A 16,438-nucleotide genomic window follows, 5' to 3' on the forward strand; every position below is an offset into this window, starting at 1 on the left:
GAAAGGCCCCAGAGTCTGCAACACCACTAAGCAAGGGGCACGACTAATCAAGCGGCACCATGAAGACCAAGGAGCTCTCCAAACCGGTCAAGAACAAAGTTGTGGAGAAGTACAGATCAGGGTTGGGTTCTAAAAGAATATCAGAAACTTTGAACATCCCACGGAGCACCATTAAATCCATTATTACAAAATTGAAAGAATATGGCACCACAAACCTACCAAGAGAGGGCCATCCACCAAAACTCACAGACCAGGCAAGGAGGGAATTAATCAGAGAGGCAACCAAGAGACCAAAGATAACCGTGAAGGAGCTGCAAAGCTCCACAGAGGAGATTGGAGTATCTGTCTCAGGGACCACTTTAAGCCGTACACTCCACAGAGCTGTGATTTATGGAAGAGTGGCCAGAAAAAAAGCCATTGCTTAATGAAAAAATAAGCAAACATGTTTGTTGTTCACCAAAAGGCATGTGGGAGACTCCCCCAAACAAATCGAAGAAGGTACTCTCGTCATATGAGACAAAAATGGAGCCTTTTGGCCATCGAAGAAAATGCTATGTCTGGCGCAAACCCAACACCCTGAGAAAACCATCCCCAGTGAAGCATGGTGGTGGCAGCATCATGCTGTGGGGATGTTTTTCATCGGCAGGGACTGGGAAACTGGTCAGAATTGAAGGAATGATGGATGGCGCTAAATACAGGGATATTCTTGAGGGAAACCTGTTTGTCTTCCAGAGATTTGAGACTGGAACCGGAGGTTCACCTTCCAGCAGGACAATGACCCTAAGCATACTGCTAAAGCAACACTTGAGTGGTTTATTAAGGGGAAACATTTTAAATGTCTTGGAATGGCCTAGTCAAAGCCCATACCTCAAACCGAGAATCTGTGGTATGACTAAAAGATTGTTTTACACCAGTGTAACCCATCCAACTTGAAGGAGCTGGAGCAGTTTTTCCTTGAAGAATGGGAAAAAATCCCAGTAGCTAGATGTGCCAAGCTTATAGAGAAATAACACAAGAGCCTTGCAGCTGTAATTGCTGCAAAAGGTGACTCTACAAAGTATTGACTTTGGGGGGTGAATAGTTAGCTTATGCGTCACACCCAAGAAGAGTCGAGGCTAATCGCTGCCAAAGGTGCTTCAACAAAGTTCTGACTAAAGGGTCTGAATACTTATGTAAATGTAATATTTCAGTCTTTTAATTTTAAATAATTAGCAAACATGTATTTAAAAACATTTTGCTTTGTTATTATGCGGTATTGTGTGTAGATTGATGAGGGGAAAAAACTATAATACATTTTTGAATAAGGCTGTAATCTAACAAAATGTGGAAAAAGTCCAGGGGTCTGATTGCTTTCTGAAGGCACTGTATCTGAAGCATCCGTTTAGAACTTCCAACCACCATGAGAGGATGTCCAGTGGCGAGAAATGTGTGACGATGGCGGTAGATGAAATTTGGCCGACTTTCTGCAAATGTTCTCATTGTTGAAATAGTTGAACTCGATACAGTTTTCTGTACCCAAAACTAGAATCTTGTTACGAACAGAGGGCACTAAGTTTTGTGGACTTGACCCTTTTTAAAAAAAATTGCAGTGTTTAGAAGGGTCAAATTTAGTTATTGCACACTTCGGAGTAGTGTGCAATAACTAGTGTCTTGTATCTACTGTGCATACTTTGCATGTGCAGCAAATACATTCTAGAACGCCCCCTATTCCCACGTTCTTGCTTGTTCCACCCACTATGCTTCATTTGCTCCCACTGGAAACCACACCAGGGGTGTATCTTGGGTTAGTTACCAGCATCTTGGATTATAATGTGGGGGGGATCAAAATAATGAAAGAATTTCTACTAAATCCATTTGAAAATGTTGATTACGCTGGGGGTGTTTCCTGGGCAAGAAAAGGTTAAACTCCTCTGATTTTTAAACTATACCTGTGATATAGATGGTCAGTCCTTGCATCCAAAGCTCTGTCTATGAATTTGTTACATTTCCCCAACACTTTTTGTTGTTTCTACTGCAGATTGCCCCTTTTTTTTAAATGATCAAATAAAATAATTGATTAATTCTTTGTTCACCACTTTGAGCTAGTGTCTCAAAGGAGATAATATTAAAAAAAACATTGACAGTTCCCCTCTCTGTCCTGTGCCACAGCAACCTGAAGCTGAAGGTTGGGAAAAAGCGCCAACGGGAAGCAGTTGTGGAGGCAAAGGAGGATGAAGACACTGAGCAAGCTAAGGAGGAAGGAGAGGTAGCGCAAAAGAAAGTCAAGCTGGAAAAGTGGAGTGGAGGACACACCCCAGCACACAAAGGTACCTCAGTTAGGTGACCCCGTGATGGACACTATGCAAGAATTATACAAAAAACAAATCCAATTTTCTCTTAATGTCAATGTGGGCATCAAAATACATACATTATTTTAAAACATGAGTATGGAAGTTGTTAACCATGTCTAAAAATCAAATATGTATGTTGTGATATTTACGCGATATGAGCCCAAATTTAAAGTACATGCTGTGCTTAGAACATTTAATTCTGTGGGACAGCCCTTCTGAAATCCAGTGTGTTCATATTGACTCTTTGCGAATGGTATTCCTCACTCTACCAGAGTAAGATCGATGTGATATTGTATTGCCAACAAGTATGGGAAAGTATTGAAAAATAAGGTTGAACGTTTTTCCTTTGTTTCAGTCATTCAGATGTTCTCGTTGATAAAAAAAAAATAGCATAGCAGGTTACAAAGTTAAGCTTCGTAGCTACGTTTTTGTATGAGTTGTCAGGAATTGGTTCAAATTCGTCACTCCCATTTCCATGCTTGCTAGCTGTTTGGGAGTGCCTGACGCTGTTCGCTAAGGCAACGAGACAGGCGAGAGGTTGCGATGCTGTATTGTGCCAACAGTGATTTTTATTTTTTGTTGTGATTGGTGATTTTAAAACGATTCTTTTTTGGCTGCAGTCCTGCAATCGATCAAATTTCAAATGTGTCCCGTCTTTGTGTGCAGCTGGCTAGCAGGCAGCTCACGGTCTGTCTTTTCTGAGCCTAGGATAATTATTTCCTGGAAACGGTGCAGTTTATTCTCAACACCAAAAATAACATCGCAATGTAACCCAACTCCGATGTAGGCCTACCTTTTTAGAATTAAGCTATGTTATTAGACTAGAAGCCTTCTGAGTTACGGTTCAGACTTAGTGAGTAGTGTGTGTGTGTGTGTGTGTGTGTGTGTGTGTGTGTGTGTGTGTGTGTGTGTGTGTGTGTGTGTGTGTGTGTGTGTGTGGGGATGCAGGTAGCACAGGGTTGGGCGTATTATTTGGCGCACTAGGTCTAATCAGTTGGCCTACTGAATACAACATAACTGTGATTGTACACTGAGTATAACAAACATTAGGAACACCTTCCTAATATTGAGTTGCACCCCCACCCTTTTGCCCTCAGAACAGCCTCAACTCGTTGGGGCATGGACTCTACAAGGCGTCGAAAGCATTCCACAGGGATGCTGGCCTATGTTGACTTCAATGCTTCCCACAGTTGACATGTTGGCTGGATTTCCTTTGGATGGTGGACCATTCTTGATACACACTGGAAACTGTTGAGTGTCATCTACACTGATTTGAAGTGGATTTAACAAGTGACATCAATAAGGGATCATATCTTTCACCTGGTCAGTCTGCCATGGAAGGAGCAGATGTTCACAATGTTTTGTATATTCAGTGTACAGTATACAGCCTAACAGTTACTAAATAGTAACCTTGCTTTTTTGTTAATGATTATCTATTCCCCCCGTGTGTTTGTGTGAAAATGTGTGTGCGCGGGCTGTACCCTATGCCTCTGTGTGAACTCCTAGTTCTGCATAAAACAATATGACCGCATTACTTTAAATGAACAGACTAATTAGCATATTATGTCTTATATTTGCATAAAGTAGTATTAGAAGTTGTATTCTAATTTCATTGATTGTTAGTCTCCGTTTTTCATAAAGCATTACGATTTGTTTATAATATGACCACCCTACTTTAAATGAATGTTGTATTCTGTAATGCTACATTTGCATATTAAATGCATCATTTGCATAGCAGTATATATTTTTTTCCCAGAACAGTATGGCCAACCTATCTTGAGTTATTGGACAAAAAAGTGTTGAATTTAAGAAGCCAGACATGTGATTTGGTGCCTTATTGACTAGGGATTAACGTTGACCTGTCTGACCCTTTGATCTTTTCAGATCACTTTAAAATAAGATATCTCATAAAATAAGATCAATTGTGTTCATGGGAAGCTTCTCAATAACATGAAATACAAAGTATAACACCAGAACCACAGTTTCATTTTGTCCCTTAAGGGGCAGCAGGTAGCCTAGTGGTTAGAGCTTTGGGCCGGTAACTGAAAGGTTTCTGGATCGAATCCTCGAGCTGACAAGGTAAAATGATGTTCTGCTCCTGAACAAGGCTGTTCCCCAGTAGGCCATCATTGTAAATAAGAATTTGTTCTTCACTGAAATTAAAAAAAAAAAAAAATATCCACCAGATTCAATCTATACATAAATACTGTATATGGATATGGAGGTACAAAGGTAAGGTACCTCAGTTAATCTTTGACCATGCTACCAAACAATTAAACAGGGACTGACACTAGTCTACTGCAGATTGACTTGAGGGAGATAATTTAGACTAGCAATTCTCAACTGGTGGGTCGCAACCCCAATTTGGGTCATGGGAGGTTTTGAATGGTTCTCAGGTGTCTGAATAAAAACATTCAATAAATAGTCCCGTCTGAACTTAATTAAAACTTCTTTGGGATCGGTGTCCCGTACACGGGACGGTTGCGCTAACGCAGGCTAATGCGATTAGCATGAGGTTGTAAGTAAACAAGAACGTTTCTCAGGACATAGACATATCTGATATTGGCAGAAAGCTTAAATTATTGTTAATCTAACTGAACTGTCCAATTTACAGTGCAATAATACCGTGCTATTGTTTGAGGAGAGTGCACAATTTTGAACATGAAAAGTTATTAACCTCTCTGGGATAGGGGGGACGCTTGCGTCCCTCTTGGCCAATAGCCAGGGAAAATGTAGAGCGCCAAATTCAAATAAAATACAATAAAAATCTAACTTTCATTAAATCACACATGTTTTTTTTAATTTCACCTTTATTTAACCAGGTAGGCTAGTTGAGAACAAGTTCTCATTTGCAACTGCGACCTGGCAGATACCAAATTAAAGCTACACTCGTTGTGAATCCAGCCAACATGTCAGATTTCAAAAATGCTTTTTGGCGAAAGCATAAGATGCTATTATCTGATGATAGCACAACAGTAAACAAAGAGAGAAAGCATATTTCAACCCTACAGGCGCTACACAAAGCCCAGAAATAAATATAAATCATGCCTTACCTTTGACGAGCTTATTTTGTTGGCACTCCAATATGTCCCAAAAACATCACAAATGGTCCTTTTGTTCGATTAATTCCGTCGATATATATCCAAAATGTCTATTTGGCGCGTTTAATCCAGATAAACACAGCTTCCAACTTTGCGCAACGTCACTACAAAATATCTCAAAAGTTACCTGTAAACTTTGCCAAAACATTTCAAACTACTTTTATAATACAACTTTAGGTATTTTTAAACGTTAATTAATAATCTGTACACAAAGGAATAACCTCAACCAATTTCTAAAGACTGGTGACATCCAGTGGAAGCGGTAGGAACTGCAAACAAGTCTCTTTAGAAATCTAGTTTCCCAATGAAAACTCATTGAATAGACAGTGACCTCAAAAACAAAAAAAATCTGAATGATTTGTCATCTGAGTTTTGCCTGCTACATAAGTTCTGTTATAATCACAGACATGATTAAAACAGTTTTAGAAACTTCAGAGTGTTTTCTATCAAAATCTACTAATAATATGCATATCTTATATTCTGGGGCTGAGTAGCAGGAAGTTGAAATTGGGCGCGCTATTTATCCAAAAGTGAAAATGCTGCCCCCTATCCTGAAGTTTTAATAAACAAATTAGGCACATTTGGGGCAGTCTTGAAACAACATTTTGAACAGAAATGCAATGGGTTCATTGGATCAGTCTAAAACTTTGCACATACACTGCTGCAGTCCAGTGGCCAAAATCTAAATTGCACCTGGGCTGGAATAATACATTATGGCCTTTCTCTTGCATTTCAAAGATGATGGTACAAGAAAATACAAAATGTTTTTTTTCTTATTTTTTTCTATAATTTTTTAGCAGATCTATTGTGTTATTTTCCTACATTCCTTTCAGTGTTTCCTTTCAAATGGTACCAAGAATATGCATATCCTTGCTTAAGGGCCTGAGCTACAGGCAGTTAGATTTGGGTATGTCATTTCAGGCGAAAATTGGAAAAATGGGGCGGATTCTTAATTAAACAACGTAAACCAGGTAGAAAGTGTGTAGAAGTGATAATGAACTTAAAATTTAAAACATTTTATCGCTGAATTTATTTTTTTAAAAATCAGTCAGTATTTTCAATATAGAGCTATAAGAAGCACTATTATGGTTGATTTTGTGGTCTCAAGACAGTGAGTTTATTAACATTCTTCATCAAGAATGTGGGCAAATATGTATTATTGACAAATAGAGGTGGTAATGTTGTTCCCTTTTCATAATTGCCACATTTGCTATCGATATAGCTTTACAAATAGTGTTCCAGATTGTATTTTGGCTGCGAATATTGGGTCTCAACAGACTACCTGATTTTAATTTGTGTCCCGAGGCAAAAACCAGTTGAGAACCACTGATTTAGATATTGTCTTGTGCCTCCAGCTTTTCATGTTGTTTGTTTTTTATTTCAGAGCCGAAACCGGAGGACGTTAAAAATGAGCTAACAATGCTACCACCCAACGCACAGACCAACCGAAACACAAACGCCAGCCGAAAGCTAGCACTTCAGATGAAAGCCAATAACTCTATTAAATCCACTCTAATTAAGTCTCAGCCACAGACTAACAGTCAGTCAACCCAACCAGCAGTACCAGGCCCCTCCTCCCAGAGCTCAGAGAAGGCCGGCCCCAGTGAGGATGTGAAGCCTCCAGCACCAGCCAACAGCCCTAGCCCTGCTCACCGACTCTTCCAGAGGACCCTGAGCCCGACAGACGTGCTGCACGTCCACAGCTACGCCAAGGGAGACTACAGCGAGGGAGAGAGCAAGGAGGACATGAGGAGCAATAGTAGTGATAGTGAAGCAGAGGAACAGGACGACAGCAAGGTGAGGGGTGGAGGAGCAGAGACGCAGGAGAAGAGGAGTAGTGTAGGATTGGCTTTATGATGATTTTTCTGAGGTCAGCTATATACTGTACATGTTCAATGAATCAGCGCTATAATGATTCTGTTGTTAACCCCTTTTATTCCACCAGGGGGCAGAAGAGGTAGCGGAGGATGAAGGTGTGCAAAGCAAACTGGGGAAGCTGCCTCACCATCACCCTCTGATGAAGGACAGCATGAGTGACGAGGGTGAATACAAATATTACTTCTTCATTCACATAGTTCAGCTCAAGTTAGGCTTCCTTTTCCTAAATATTGGATAAGACCTAAGGAAAGCAGTGTCAGGCATGTTCTGGCATTGAATAGAAAAGAGCATCATTCACTCATATCGATGTTTGCATACTCGATGAGATGATAGTAGTTTGTCTGTGTGTGTTTTTAGAACTGTCTGTGGTTCCAATAACTCAGGGGATTAGAGCATATAGCATTGTGGATTTGATTTCCTTCATGGGCCACTGTCAATATCGACACCTCTGTAAGTCGCTTTGGATATGGCTTGTGCTAACGCTAGACAATCTTTGTTTTGTTGTTTTTAGAGCTGCCAGAGCAGCCCCCAGTAGAGGAGGATGGGTTAGAGGGAGAGTTGTGGGCCAAGCCCTTTGTCCATCTGTGGCAGAACAGACCCCCCAGCCTGAAGAGAGAGAAGGAGTACAACCGTCGCATGGGCCTCCAGGCCCCATACTGCTCCGTGTGCTCATTGTTCCAGACCTACCAGCGGGTGAGGAGGGAGGAAAGGAGAGTAGAGGAGAGTGCTCAACAGCAGGAGAGGAGGAGACACTCAGCACTCAGACACTTTAACAGGGGATTTTGGAAGCTAAAGCGTGTACCCTGTCAGTCATTAGTCTCAAAGGGATTCTTAAAATAAATTCTTAATGAGAGTAAAGCTCTTATTAGGTGATTTATTTTCTTCACTTAGCGTTAGGAGAAAAGTAGTTGTAATTGTAGTATACCCCACTCAGTACTCTTGAACAGTGAATTTGGTATTTCATGTTTTCTATGCCTAGTCTGAATTTAGCTCTATTGCTGTGTCTCTCTCCATGGCCATACCGAGTGCACAGATGAAAGCATACGCAAACTTAACTTTTTGAATTATACCCTTTTTATTAATCACTTTGGTACTATTTTCACAAGTATAGTATGTGGTGAATTTTCTAAACTCTAATGGTAAAGCTTGTAACGCAGCCAGTCTTACATTCAGAACCTTTAGTTTCACATTTATTTTGACTGTAAACTTCTCTCGCCACACAACCATTGATCCAAAATATGTTTACTGTGAAATATACTGAACAAATATATAAAACGCAACATACAACTTGCAGTTCATATAAGGAAATCAGTCAACTGAAGCTAATTAAATAGACCCTAATCTATGGATTTCACATAACTTACCAGGGGGTGCAGCCATGGGTGGGCCTGGGAGGGCAGCCAATCAGATGATCTCACTGGTGAAGAAGCTGGATGTGGAGGTCCTGGGCTGGCGTGGTCACACATGATCTGTGGTTGTGAGGCAATTTGGCAGTAGGTCAAACCTATCTGAAACGATGTTTGAGGCAGTTTATGGGAGAGAAATTAACATTTCTCTGGCAACAGTTCTGGTGGACATTCCTACAGTCAGCGTGCCAATTGCTCACTCCCTCAACTTGAGACATCTGTGGCATTGTGTTCTGTGACAAAACTGTACATCTTAAAATGGCCGTTAATTGTTGGGGTGGCAGGTAGCCTAGTGGACTTGTAACCAAAAGGTTGCAAGATCGAATCCCAAAGCTGACAAGGTAAAAATCTGTCGTTAATCCACTGTTCTCCTGATCAAGGTAGTTCCTAGGCCGTCATTGAAAGTAAGAATTTGTTCTGAACAGATTTGCTCCTCCCAAGCTTCATTATGACACCCCTCAGGTCTCTATTATAACTAATGATTTAATAGTAGTTAAAGTTCAGATATCCAAACCCATCACCATGAAGCGCTTTGAAAGGCTGGTCATGGCTCACATCAACAGCATCCCCCCGGATACCCTAGCCCCACTCCAATTTGCAACAGATCCACAGATGATGCAATCTCAATCACACTCCACACTGCCCTTTCCCACCTGAACAAAAATAACACTTATGTGTGAATGCTGTTCATTGACGACATCTCATCGTTCAACACTACGAAGCTCATCACAAAGCTAAGGACCCTGGGATTAAACACTAAACTCTGCAACTAGATCCTGGACTTCCTGACCGGCTGCCCCCAGGTGGTAAGGGTAGCCAACAATGCTATGCTGATCCTCAACACTGGTGCCCCTCAGGGGTGTGTGCTTAGTCCCCTCCTGTACTCCCTGTTCACCCACGACAATGATGAGACCACCTATAAGGAGGAGGTTTCAGAGACCTGGTAGTGTGGTGCCAGAACAATAACCTCTCCCTCAATGTGAGCAAGACAAAGGAGCTGATCGTCTACTACAGTAAAAGCCGGGCCCAATATTAACATTAACGCGATGGTAGTGGAGCGGGTCGAGAGTTTCAAGTTCCTTGCTGTCCACATCGCCAACAAATTATCATGATCCAAATACACCAAGACAGTTCTGAAGACGTTTTTCCCCCTCAGGAGACTGAAAAGATTTGGCATGGGTTCGAGGCTCTAATATCTGCCAAAGGTCCTTGAACAAAGTACTGAGTAAGGTATCTGAATACATATTTAAATATGATTTCAGGTAGTTGATTTGTTTTTATACAATAGCAAACATTTCTAAACCTGTTTTTGCATTGTCATTATGGAGTATTGTGTGTAGATTGAGGAACAACAATTTAATCCATTTCAGAATAAAGCTGTAATGTAACAAAATATGGGAAAAGTCAAGGGGTCTGAATACTTTATGAATGCACTGTATCTTTTGACTCTTAATTGTTTAATAGGGGCGTGTTTATCTGCCAGGAGAACAAATATGGAGGAGGGATTTTCTAAAGCCAACACTTGGTCGGGAATACAGGAGACAGAGTAGAATATGTCATGTAAAAACCCTTAGCAGAAACATTTTGAAATGCTATCTTAATTAAACATGAATTTGTATTTTGCTGTTTCGTATCTCTAACATGGAACCCAAACCGTCTGCGCGCGTCCGACATCGTGCATAAATGTATTTTATCCCCCAACACCAAACGCGATCACGACACACAGGTTAAAATATCAAAACAAACTCTGAACCAATGACATTCATTTGGGGACAGGTTGAAAAGCATTAAACATGTATGGCAATTTAGCTAGTTAATTTGTCCTATTTAGCTAGCTTGCTGTTGCTAGCTAATTTGTCCAGGATATAAACATTGAGTTGTTATTTTACTTGAAAAGCACAAGGTCCTCTACTCCGACAATTAATCCACACATAAAATGGCCAACCGAATCGCTTGTAGTCATCTCTCCTCCTTCCAGGCTTTTTCATCTTTGAACTCATATGGTGATCGCATCCAAACTTTCATAGTATTACCACGACAACCGGCAAAACAGTTTGTCTTTCAATCACCCACGTGGGTATAACCAATGAGGAGAGGGTACCTGCTTCTACAAACCAATGAGATGGGAGAGGCAGGACTTTCAGCGCCATCTGCGTCAGAAGTAGAAAGGAGTTCTATTTTAGCCCTTGGCATCGCAGACACTCGTTGGCGCGCGCGAGCGAGCAGTGTGGGGGCAATAATTGAATAACATGGATTTCTACATTTATTTTGTGACACTCGCGGTCTGGTCAGCATGTTATACAGACTATGGGACAATGATCACTGAGATCATATGCAAATACTCCACTATATTAAATTACTGCACTGTAGGCGCTAGGAGCATTTCAAGCATTTCACTGTACCTTCACCTGGAATGCTTTTCCAACAATCTTGAAGGAGTTCCCACATATGCTGAGCACTTGTTGGCTGCTTTTCCTTTACTCTGCGGTCCAACTCATCCCAAACCATCTCAATTTGGTTGAGGTCAGGGGATTGTGGAGGCCAGGTTAACTGATGCAGCACTCCATCACTCTCCCTCTTGGTCAAATAGCCGTTACACAGCCTGGAAGTGTGTTTGGTCATTATCCTGTTGAAAAACAAATTATAGTCCCACTAAGCCCAAACCAAATGGGATGGAACTCTGAAGCATTTATCTGGGCTGCAATTTCTGAGGCTGGTAAATCTAATGAACGTGTCATCTGCAGCAGAGGTAACTCTGGGTCTTCCGTTCCTGTGGCGGTCCTCATGATAGCCAGTTTCATCATAGCTCTTGAGGGTTTTTGCGACTACCCTTGAAGAAACTTTCAAAAGTTATGGAAACTTTTTGAAATTTCTGAATTGACTGATATTCATGCCTTAAAGTAATGGTCTGTCGTTTCTCTTTGCTTATTTGAGCTTTTATTGCCATTTAATATGGACTTGGTCTGTTACCAAATAGTGCTATCTTCTGTATACCCCCTACCTAGTCACAAAACATCTGATTGGCTCAAACGCATTAAGAAGGAAAGAAATTCCACAAATTAACTTTAATGAATGCACACCTGTTAATGGAAATGCATTCCAGGTGACTACCTCATGAAGCTGGTTGAAAAAATTCCAAAAGTGTGCAAAGCTGTCATCAAGGAAAAATGTGTCTATTTGAAGAATCTCAAATATATTAAGATTGGCTTAACACCTTTTCTTTTTTTTGGTTGCTACATGATTCCATATGTGTTTTTTCATAGTTTTTATGTCTTCACTATTATTCTACAATGTAGATAGTAGTCAAACTAAAGAAAAACCCTTGAATGAGGTGTTCTAAAACTTCTGACCGTTAGTGTAAATCATACTTTTTATGTTTCTACTTTACAATGTACATTTTTATGATGTAGTTCTCAATCTGTAGTAGACAAACCAGTTTACATGTAAAATCTATAAGGTTTACCAAACATTTAAGTGGTCATCAATTAACAATTGGATTCAGTAAGTGAAATGTATTTTTGCAGAAGAGAATCATATCAAAAGTAATGTGAGCAGTGCATTGTGACAGGCAATTACTTTATATGAACATGTATTGCAATGCAAAATATGCATTTCTAGATGACACTGATTTAAATTTTGTGAAAAATGGACTGATTTTGTGTTGTACTTAGTCAATTGAAAATGTGGTTCGTTTTGAAACAACTGCCTTTTTGATGATGTTTTGAGTTTAGTACTAAGAGCTGTGAAAATTACACCAAAGCGATTAAAAACCCAAAAACATTTTTTTTAAACAACTGTAAAAATGTTTTTTAAATTATCCTCCATTGTCCTCCCAAGTGGTGCTAAATATGATTATTTTTTAAATCTCCAGACGGAGTGTGCTGATGACTGTAAGGACACTCCAGTGGTGTTGCCTGGAGGCAGACTGAGGACTAAGCCTCTGATCGCTGAGATGTGTTTCACTACCACCACCGAGCCAGAGGAGGGTGCTGAGGAGCAGGCGCTTGGAGCACTGGCGCCCACCACCCCTCACCTGGAGCCAGACGGCACCAGCCTGCTCATCAGCTGCTCCCACTGCAGTGTCCGCATACACACCAGTCAGTACTACTTACTAACTACACACCAGTCAGTACTCGCAACATAATGTACTCTCATTGTTTTTGCAGACCCTCAAACCTCGTTTATACCCTACGTACGTATGCATGGATGAACTACAAGTAGCAAATAGCTGTTGCGTAGCAAAACTATGCAGAGGTGTGCAACTGCGTTGTGTACGTAGGGTATTAACTAGCCTTCAGAAAGCTTCAGGTCAACAGGTTTACCTACAGCTATAGTTGGAGAGATCATAGGCTGTAATGTATCCTTAACTGTAATACCAGGGTTAACAGCTATACTCTACTCTAGCAAGCTGTTTGGACAGACTTGATTTAGAGGAGTTAACTACAGGCTGTTTCAAGCCTAGAATATTTTTTGATATACATTTTGATATACACCAGAAAGGAAGAGGCACTGCGAGAGGTTTCTAAAATCAGCCCAGTGCATTTCTATGGGTTTATTTTGGACCTAAGCTTATCAAATCTAATCACATTTTATTAGTCACATACTTCGTGACTAACAGTGAAATGCTTACTGTCGGGTCCTTTTCCAACAATTTGAAATAGTGACACAAGGAATAAATGCAGTGCATAACAATGAGTAAAAATAACATGGCTATATACAGGGAGTACCAGAACTGAGTTGATTTTCAGGGGTACGAGGTAGCTATGAACATGTAGGTAGGTAAAGTGACTAGGCAACAGGATAGATAAGACATTAGCTGTGTATGTGTCAGTATGCATGTGTGGATGTGCTTTGTGTGTGTGTGTGTGTGGGTAGAGTCCAGTGTGTGCAAAAAAAAAAAAAAAAGGATCAACGTAGGTAGAATGGCTAGCCATTTGATTAGCTTTTTACCAGTCTCATGGCTTGAGGGTAGAAGCTTCAGGGTCCTGTTGGTTCCAGACTTGGTGTACTGGTACCGCTTGAGGTGCAGGAAATAGATTGAACAGTCTATGGCTTTGGTGGCTAGAGTCTTTGACAATGCCGTACTCAACCCCCCTGTGTAGCGCCTTGCAGTTGCCGTACCAAGTGCTGATGCAGCCAGTCAATATGTTCTCAATGGTGCAGCTTTAGAAATTTGAGGGTCTGAGGGCCCATGCCAAATCTTTTCAGCCTCCTGGATGGGGAGTAAGCCCTGTCATACACTCTTTACAACTGTGTGGGTGTATGTGCACCATGTTAATTCCTTAGTGATGTGGACACGGAGGAACTTGAAGCTCTCAACCTGCTCCACTACAGTCCCATCGATGTGGATGGGGCCGTTCTCACCCCCCCCCCCCCTTTCCTCTAGTCCACGATCAGCTCTTTTGTCTTGCTGACTTTGAGGGAGAGGTTGTTGTCCTGGCACCACACTTCCAGGTCTCAAAACTCCTCCCTATAGGCTGCATCATCGTTGTCGGTGATAAGTACTACCACCATTGTATGAAACCACGCAGTCGTAGGTGAACAGGGATTACAGGAGGGGACTCAGCACACACCCCTGTGGGACCCCCGCGTTGATTGTCTGCGTGGCGAATGTGTTGTTGCTTATCCTTAGCGCCTGACGGCGGCCTGTCAGGGGGTCCAGCATCCAGAGAGAGTTGTTCAGTCCCAGGGTCCTGTGCTTGGTGATACTCTTGGAGGGGGCTATGGTGTTGAATGCTGAGCTATACTCAAGGAACAGCATTCTTATAGGTATTCCTTTTGTCCAGTGAGGGCAGGGTGGAGTGCAATAGAAATTACCTCATCTCTGTATCTGTTGGGGCAGGATCGAATTGGAGTGGGTCTTGGGTGTCTGGGATGATGGTATTGATGTGAGCCATGACCAGCCTTTCAAAGCATTTCATGGCTATGGACGTGTGTAACAGGGAAATAGTCATTTAGTCAGGTTACCTTGGCATTATTAGGCAAGTGGACTATGGTGGTCTGCTTGAAACAAGTTGGTATTACAGAGCGCGTCAGGGATATGTTGAAAATGTCAGTGAAGACACTTGCCAGCTGGTCAGCCCATGCTCGGAGTAAACGTCCTGGTATTCCATCTGGCCCTGCCGTTTTGTGAATGTTAACCTGTTTAAAAGTCCTACTCACATTGGCTATTGAGAGCAAGATCACACAGTCGCCCGGAACAGCTGGTGCTTTCATGCATGGTTCCGTGTGGTCTGCCTTGACGTGTTTAGCTAGTCTGATAGGCTCACGTCGCTAGGCAGCTCGCGGCTGGGTTTCCCTCTGATCTGTGATAGTTTGCGAGCCCTGCCACATCTGTTGCGCGTCAGAGCCGGCGTAGTAGGATTCAATCTTAGTCCTGTATTGGCACTTTGCCTGTTTGGAGGTCATAGCCGGTCGTAACGGGATTTCTTATAAGCATCCGGATTAGTGTTCCGCTCCTTGAAAGTGTCAGCTTTAGCCTTTAGTTTAGTGTGGATGTTACATTTAATCCATGGCTTCTGGTTGGGGTATGTTCGTATGGTCACTGTGGGGACAATGTCTTCAATGCACTTATTAAAGGGAATGGGAACACTTTAGGGAGTAAAGCTAAGCAAAGAGATCAATTAATACTAAACGTGCAAATAAAATAAAAATCCTAAAAATAGAAACATCTCTATCTTTAACCTTCGATTATCAGAGGTATGTGTAGCACCATACTGAATTGCCATAGGAATGACTGATGCCAATGCATCCTTGGCAGGATTGAGCGAATTGTGTGTTTTGGCTCGGGGACTGAAAGTGAATGCTGCTCTGTCATTGAGATCAGGACAACAACATTAAGAAGGAAAGACTTAAGACTTTGTCAATGCCTGTCTGCCAATCGTCCTCCCAAACTAGCTCTTGGTGTATGCTATGTTAATTTTGTCCCCTGACCTGGTGTTTGGTTTTGTGTTACCAGGCTGTTATGGCGTGGATCCAAAGATTGTTACTAAGGATTGGAAGTGTGCTCGCTGTAAGGCCAACGCCATGACTGAGGTTAGTGTCTCTACAACAGCTCAGTGGCCCTTCTCTATGTATGAGTCACCTCACCTAGTTGGCCCAAATCTCTGTTATTGTCACTGTCAATAGTGTTTGCAAACTTTGCAGTATTGTAAACAGTCATTAGCTCTGGCAGTAGTGTTTGCGGTAGTCTCCTAATGATATGTGACTAACTGATATTGGTCATCAGGTAGCAGGAACCACATCTATGTTTAGATGACTTGGATGATGATGGTTGACAGTTTGTTTTCCTGTTTGCAGAGTTGCTGTTTGTGTTCGCTGAGGGGTGGAGCCTTGCAGAAAGCCAACAACAAGAAGTAAGTTTGTGTGCCAGTCAAATTTCCTTAGATCAGGGAGTGGTCTAGTCTAGCAATCAGTAATCACACATTGAACATTTACTCTACAACTCTAATCAACAGTATATTGATTTATGTACACTTATGTTCACATATTTAGACGTTCTACTGAAATATATCTATGAGAGTTTAGTTTATAAGCCACTAACGATGTGTGTGTGTGTGTTGACATGTTTTTGTGTGTGTATTGACATGTTTTTGTGTGTTGTAGGTGGGTCCATGTGCTGTGTGCAGTAGCAGTGTTGGAGGCTCGCTTTGTGAACATCACTGAGAGAAGCCCTGTGGATCTGAGTGGGATTCCTCTACAGAGGTTTAAACTGGTGAGTTAA

The 16,438-nt window shown here is 41.5% G+C and overlaps 1 protein-coding gene across 5 annotated transcripts in view; it reads left to right on the forward strand.

Annotated features, from left to right (window-relative positions):
- LOC115145198 (lysine-specific demethylase 4A) overlaps positions 1-16,438 on the forward strand; it is a 53,156-nt gene that overhangs the window by 27,066 nt on the left and 9,652 nt on the right. For all 5 annotated transcript variants that reach the window (XM_029686560.2, XM_065003153.1, XM_065003156.1 and 2 more), the window contains 8 exons: positions 2,149-2,306; positions 6,816-7,228; positions 7,377-7,473; positions 7,821-8,002; positions 12,587-12,812; positions 15,674-15,750; positions 16,015-16,070; positions 16,321-16,429. In XM_029686560.2, coding sequence (XP_029542420.2) covers positions 2,149-2,306; positions 6,816-7,228; positions 7,377-7,473; positions 7,821-8,002; positions 12,587-12,812; positions 15,674-15,750; positions 16,015-16,070; positions 16,321-16,429 — 1,318 coding nt within the window. The remainder of the gene's footprint in view (positions 1-2,148; positions 2,307-6,815; positions 7,229-7,376; positions 7,474-7,820; positions 8,003-12,586; positions 12,813-15,673; positions 15,751-16,014; positions 16,071-16,320; positions 16,430-16,438) is intronic.

The sequence above is a fragment of the Oncorhynchus nerka genome, linkage group LG17 (assembly GCF_034236695.1).
Source record: "Oncorhynchus nerka isolate Pitt River linkage group LG17, Oner_Uvic_2.0, whole genome shotgun sequence".
Lineage (NCBI taxonomy): Eukaryota > Metazoa > Chordata > Actinopteri > Salmoniformes > Salmonidae > Oncorhynchus > Oncorhynchus nerka.